General features: G+C 37.1%; 1 protein-coding gene across 6 annotated transcripts in view; it reads right to left on the reverse strand.

Moving 5' to 3' along the window:
* Positions 1-568: 568 nt before the first annotated feature.
* Positions 569-6,612, reverse strand: part of LOC110097691 (transcriptional activator HAP5-like) — a 13,346-nt gene continuing 7,302 nt past the window's right edge. Inside the window, exons 2-3 of one of the 6 annotated variants that reach the window (XM_020824213.2) lie at positions 5,512-5,618; positions 569-1,011 (exon numbers count right to left, since the gene is read on the reverse strand). In XM_020824213.2, coding sequence (XP_020679872.1) covers positions 839-1,011; positions 5,512-5,618 — 280 coding nt within the window. In that variant the 3' untranslated portion in view covers positions 569-838. Of the gene's footprint in view, positions 1,034-2,709; positions 3,518-5,511; positions 5,619-6,612 lie in introns of those variants that run through there. The other 5 variants (XM_020824212.2, XM_020824217.2, XM_020824214.2 and 2 more) reach the window with 5 other exon arrangements.

Below are 6,612 nucleotides of genomic sequence, written 5' to 3' on the forward strand. Positions count from 1 at the left end.
ATTTTGCCTGCGACCGAATGTTTCTCTCATTCGGTCGACCGGACCAAATAAAACTTCTGAAGCTAGAGAGCTAGAAAAGAGCATTTAAGAAAGCATAAAAATTCCTCATTTGTGTTATTTATCTAATTCTCTTATTCATGAAATTTGTGTATTTCTAGCTCTAAAAATAAAAAACCATATTGCATTTCTTCAATTCATTAATGCATACATGATTGACATCAAAGCACTGGGTGTTCAATGAGAAATCTAATGCATTTCATTTATGAAAAGATAGTAGAAAGTTATCATATTGACATCACAGGAGAAACCTTCAATGACATGGCTAACCAAGCCACATCCTTCAATAGCAATGGTATGCTATATAAGCAAACCCCAACAATGGATCTAAAACCAAAATACAAAGATCATTTTGAGAGGAGATTCTGATGAAGTCAATAAAAGTTTCATTATGTGAGACGATAACTCAAAAGATGGTAATCCGGAGCTTTCTTTTGGTCCACAATTAGAGCCAGAGGCCTAATGAAGGTAAAGAATAAGAACTGGATGCTGCAACTATCAACAACAGCAGTAATGTAAACAATAATAATATACATATTGAATGGTTCAAGACTCCTTCGATTGCCTGCAATATCAACAGAAATACATTTTACACGCGTAATTAATTACATCCCATTATTCACAAGCTTCAGTTTACTCACAATGTCCAACGATTCCAATCACAAAGAATAATACTTATATCCCCCAATCACAATAACAAAAAAAAAAAATCCAAATTTAAATGTGTATTTATTTGAGTGATTCATCACTCATAAAATAAGCGTACCACCTTGCATGTAAGTTAGGGTTTCATTCGCCATTCAATATGCAAATAGTCGCAATCAAATGATGATTTTGCTTGGATCAAAGCTGCTTCCCGGTGCTGCAAGAGCAAATTTCTGGAAGGGCAATCCTTGTTCTTTTTCCTACAAGTTTTCCGAGAAAGACTCTTCCATTTCGTTTCAAACTTGCAGGCTACTACAAGAAAAGAAAGTAGCTGAAATAACGAATCAAGTTTATACTTTATAGTAACACTCCTTTGGTTGGAGAAATTATTCGGTGCGGAGTCCGAACGGAAAAAACTGTCCGGATTGTGAGTGTACACATTATTTACGCACAGTGTGTACAAAAATTCAATACACATTGTGAGTGTGTACACATATGTCCGGACGGTACTTCCCATCTGGACTCCACACAATATAATTAAGCATATATACAAGAAAATATAAAACAGAAGATCAATGAGTTGTAGCTCTATGTTGCCACAGGTTTTTCTTCTAGTGATTACTTCAAATAGTGTTAGGAAAGATATTCAAGTTTCAGGTATTTCACATATGCAGATGTATCAAGAAAAATAATATGTTCCTGATATAAGAAAAAAATTGATCAGGACATCCAAAAGAAATTTTGGTCTATGGATTTCATAATATTAGAATAATTTTTTATATCAAGCTATGATTATTCTTTGAACTTCAACACTGAACTGAATAAAAAACAATAAAAGGTCATACTGCATATGATTGCTTTGGGCTGATATTTGTCCTACCGAATTGCAATGATTGTATGGCCATTCAGGTTTTGTAAGGATTCTGAGGCATTTCGTAAATATTTTTGTTGTTGCCTTCGATTGTAGACCAGTTAGGGCATCTCTAACAAAAAAAAATCATTTTACGTTTTAAAATACAGTAAAATTTCAAAATGACATAATTTATCTCCAATCGAATTTTATTTTTCTCCTCTTTCGCGTGTTTTCTGTGAAAGTAATCATCTTTCTCCTCTTTCGCAAGCTTTTCTCTTCCAGCTCTTCTTCGGCAAATTCGCAAGCGAGGGTTTTTGGCATAAGTGAACAATCTGATGTCAATATTGGCGCCGCGCTGTTCACCTACCAAATTTTGGTAGCAAGATTTGGAGTTTGAATATGATTGGAGATGATCTTAGTTCATCTCCAACCGAGAACTCTATTTTTCACGCCAAAATACCGCAAAAAGCAAAAATGGCGTGGTGCTGCTCCAATCCAACGCCATTTTTTTGCTTATGCGCCAAGGTAACGAACCTTCTCCTTTCCCGCATTTTTCCGGTTGACAGAGAAAAATGGCGTGGGTGAACAGTGCAACGCCAATATTGGCGTTGCACTGTTCACCCGCAAGCAAATGGAGGATTTTTTTGCGTTCGGCTGGAGCGAAGGAATGACGCCAAACGCTCGTTTCGCGTTCGGTTGGAGATGCCCTTAGTGCCCCAGTCCACTGATGAACAGTTCACTTTACCATTATGTTAATATGTTTCGTGCTTGGTGCTCCACCAATTTCTTCTTTAATCTTTATCGCTTGCATCTCTTTCCCGCAAAAAAAAAAAAAGACAAGGAAGCCTGAGCAAGCCCATACATCTGCCTGACTGAGAAGTTGACGCAAGGATGTACTTCTTTTTTAGCAAAAACAAATGACCTCCACCAAAAATTCTTCAAGTGCACTTTTAAGAAAATATAGACAATCTGCAATGGTTTTAGCGTTCAAGAAATATAGGTATACTGCTAATGATATGCCATGCATAAGAAAATCGAGCTCTTCCTCATTACAGAAGATAGAAGATAGATCAACAGTAGCAGGAGACAAATCTTTAAAGGGCCACATGGGGCTACATGATTTTACTTAGAATTAAAATGCTTGATCAACATACCACCTTATGAACCACAAGAGGACCAAAGACGAATACAGAAATCAGCGGCTCTGCTGCACTATCTCCGCCGACTTGGAGAAGAATTCATCGATCCGGCGCGCACCAGGAGGAAGCGGCTTCTCCGATTCGTTCTTTTTACCAGCCAGAATAGGCGGTGGCTTTGATGTCTCAGGAAGGCAGTCAAGGAGGAAGTCAGCAGTTGGGGAGTGGCCGGTGATGGCAGTTCGCAGATCCTCAAGCTTGACGGTCTTCCGCCGCTTGCGGGCAGCAGCATTCCCAGCTTTTTCGGCCATGAATTCTATAAAGAGCTCGGTTGAGAGGGAAATCAAAAACAGAGCCTCGGAGCTCACTTTCTTGATGTCTTCGTCCATCTTAATGATCCTCTTCACCCTCCCCGTCGGAAATGAAGGGGTCAGCACACCAGCATCAGATCCTGGCTCGCCAGTTTCTTCCGCATCGCTCGATGGTTGATTCACCGGAGCTAGTTCGGCGATTGCCTCCATTTTTGGGGCGATCAAAGGAGGGCTAGTTGCTGTATGGCAGCGGCGGATTACGAACAGGAAAAGTGCCCGTCGATGCCTTCTTCTGCAAGCTGGCGTCGCGACTTCCTTGCTTCTTTTTCAGGATTTCGGAGGGCTCGGCAATGGGAGGAAAATCCAGTCGAGACTTTCGCGCTTCTTTTTTCGCCGAGGGTTTCGGGAAAGGAGAGACCCGGGTTTCGAATTGCAGGCCAAGCCGCCGTTTTTATAATTGTTATAATTTTCGAATTAATTTTTTTAATAATTAATAATAATAATAATAAATTAAATAAACCAGTATTATTGATAGTTTAATTAAATTAAATAGAAATTCTTATATTTAATAATATTTATAAATTATTAACTAATAATTGATAAAAATATTATGTTCTATTAATTATAATTTAATTAGAATTAATAAATTAAATTGGTATTGATAAATACTTTTTGTAAATTAAAAAAGACTAAAATAATTAACATATTATTAATTTAATAAAGTGTTTAAATAAAAATTATTATTTTAAGTTGCCCATTACAAAATTGCCCTTCCAAATTGCAGACGAAATAAAATTATTTAATTAACCAAACGATTCTAAACAAAAAGAGAGTGATCAGAAATATGACAAATTGTCTAATAACCCAACCATGAAAGTTCATTTCTCTCTATTCTGCAAGATGCAAAGGCTCGATGGGTGCACAAATGAGTTGAAAAAAATATATTAGAGTTAAACTTGTATTTACTGTATGCGTACTTGCAACCCAACAGCACCAGATTAGTAAGCAACTTGCGTTTTACCTTCCCTACTTCTGATGAATTCTCTGATTCTTATAATATAACGTTCTCTGGGTCAATGTCAGAACCTGCAATGGTGATGTTGTCGCCAAGGTTTTTGATGTTGGATAAGTATTAGGTCATGGTGAGATCCTTCACAGTGATGTTGTGTAGCTCATTCTTACACGAGATATATTGATTGGCTGTAGTCTCTTCTATGATGCTGTCCAAATGGCGTTGCAGGATGTAAGAATGAGTATGTGTGAGAGGATGGAGGTGGAGATAGTGGAGCATTGGGCTGAGGATATGTTTTGATCTTGTAGTTGATAGGAATGGTATAGCGAGTTCGGTTGAAGTTGGTTGGTTGGGGAGAGGGTGAGTTTGGGAGGGCATTCAGAGGTGCCAGTAATAAAACCATCAAAGTTGTTAGCTGAGGAAATTTTTAGGACTTGTGAACCTCAGATTGAATAGTTATCGATACTCAGCTGGACATGGACAATGTTCTTGATGTTTGACATCAGCAATTTCAAAGAGGGGGTATAGCGATGTCTGGCATGACGGTAGCAGTGAGTTGTTGAGTGGTTGGTGTCGTTTTCGAGGTATTATAAGAGTCAACCATCGAAGAAGATGAATAGCAGGGTAGCCGTTGGGCTTTTACTATTCTGATATCATGATAGACTACATTAACTAGTGAAGTATACTGAAGATAGAAACAGCCATGGAATGTGGCCTTTGCATTAATTTCTCATATGTATTAGTTACAGTAGCTGGTATAAGTAGAGAGAAGAAGGAAGCAGACAATTCTGCTGTACAGCATGAGAGCAGAGCTTGTAATAATTTATTTTAGTGGAATGGTAGGGCATAGCCATGTACAAGGTTGAGGAATTATCTGAGAAAATAGAGAGCAAGCTGCTTGCATATGGTGATAGGTGAAGTGGCTTATCAACAGCTCTAACGCTTGGACAAATTCTCTAAAATCCATCTCTTTAATTTTAAGCCTTATCAGTTATTACGACTTTTTTAAAAAAAAATCCTTTGTCACCTAACGTTTTCTGTTCTACTTTCCATCCAAGCATCAAGAGAAGTTCTTTGTGTATATCGTTGTCAAGGTGTCCTTGCTAACGTTACTTCTTCCATCTAGACTTCATTTGGGACAGCTTTTTAACTGCTTCTTAAAATAGCTTTCTATTACACAACTTTTAATTTGTATACTAAAAAACTATTGTAAGAAGCAGAAAGAAAGCCGTTCCAAACCAAGCTTTACTGTCATCAGAATAAGCACTCTTTTGTCATATCCACATGACTTTACATACTTATATGGTGCAAACTTCGAAAAACTTTGATGTTTTGTTACCATCGAGAACTAAATTTCATTGTTTGGTTCTCAATTGAAAGAAAATGACTTTGTTTTCTATTGAAAATCTCCCGCTGAATTAAAATAAAATATACAAGTAAATACCCTGCTCAGTTTCATACAGATAAGAAATAAAGAAAGGAAGCATGGTCAATTACCTTCACTGCGATCTTTGAATCCGCGTATTATGCATGCAAGAGACCATGGTCTTCCAGCAGATGATGCTTTTGCTCCACCCTTCAGTTCACCATTGTGTTGTTTTAGTCTGTGGATATTCATTTATTACTGGAACAGCAGGTTCGTTTGCATAATAATTTAATAAAAACATCTGTGTAATAAGGCAAATATGGCTTAAAAAATTAATGATGACATGTTTTGATTTCTATTTTTTATTTTTTATTTTGTCTTGCTCTTGTTTATGCGTTAAACAAATTCATGATTGGGTATCTTTTCTTGTTTGTTTGTTTGCAAAAGAAAAAAAAAATAGAAAACATGTTTGAATTGCAAGAACGTGAAGAAGAAAAGTTGTTTCTAGTTCAATAAACCCTCATATGATCCATGAAATTCTCCAAATGTCAGAAGACATCATGACCGCATATATCTTGGTTACATCTTGGTCATCACCATCTGTAAGAAAGTTTCTCTTTTTAATCAAACAGAGAGCGAAGAGCCAAAGAGATTATACGGTCATATTCAACGAGCCTTTCATGAGATCATGAATAAGATTACAAGTTCCTGGTTAAACCTCTTCACTCTAAACTAAACTTACGAAGCTTAAGTTATCAATGGTGAAGAATCCTTTGGGCAATGATAGGAAATACTTAGATCCAAGTATTCCTATCGCTCCACGTCTTTTTAATCAAACAGAGAGCGAAGAGCCAAAGAGATTATACGGTCATATTCAACGAGCCTTTCATGAGATCATGAATAAGATTACAAGTTCCTGGTTAAACCTCTTCACTCTAAACTAAACTTACGAAGCTTAAGTTATCAATGGTGAAGAATCCTTTGGGCAATGATAGGAAATACTTAGATCCAAGTATTCCTATCGCTCCACGTGGAGAAAACAACAAGAAAGTTGCTGTTTTCTACAGGAAATCAGCCCAAAACGTATGAAAACAGTAGAAAATCGTAGGAAAACTGAGAGAAAAACGTTCAATGGACTTATATTCCACTAGTAGATGATCAAAGCAAAAGCAAGATACAATGTTCTTCGATTCGAGAGGAAGAACAAATCTCCGATCTTCTCCGGCAACTTT

Source organism: Dendrobium catenatum, unplaced genomic scaffold (genome assembly GCF_001605985.2).
Source record: "Dendrobium catenatum unplaced genomic scaffold, ASM160598v2 fragScaff_scaffold_1481, whole genome shotgun sequence".
Classification (NCBI taxonomy): Eukaryota; Viridiplantae; Streptophyta; class Magnoliopsida; order Asparagales; family Orchidaceae; genus Dendrobium; species Dendrobium catenatum.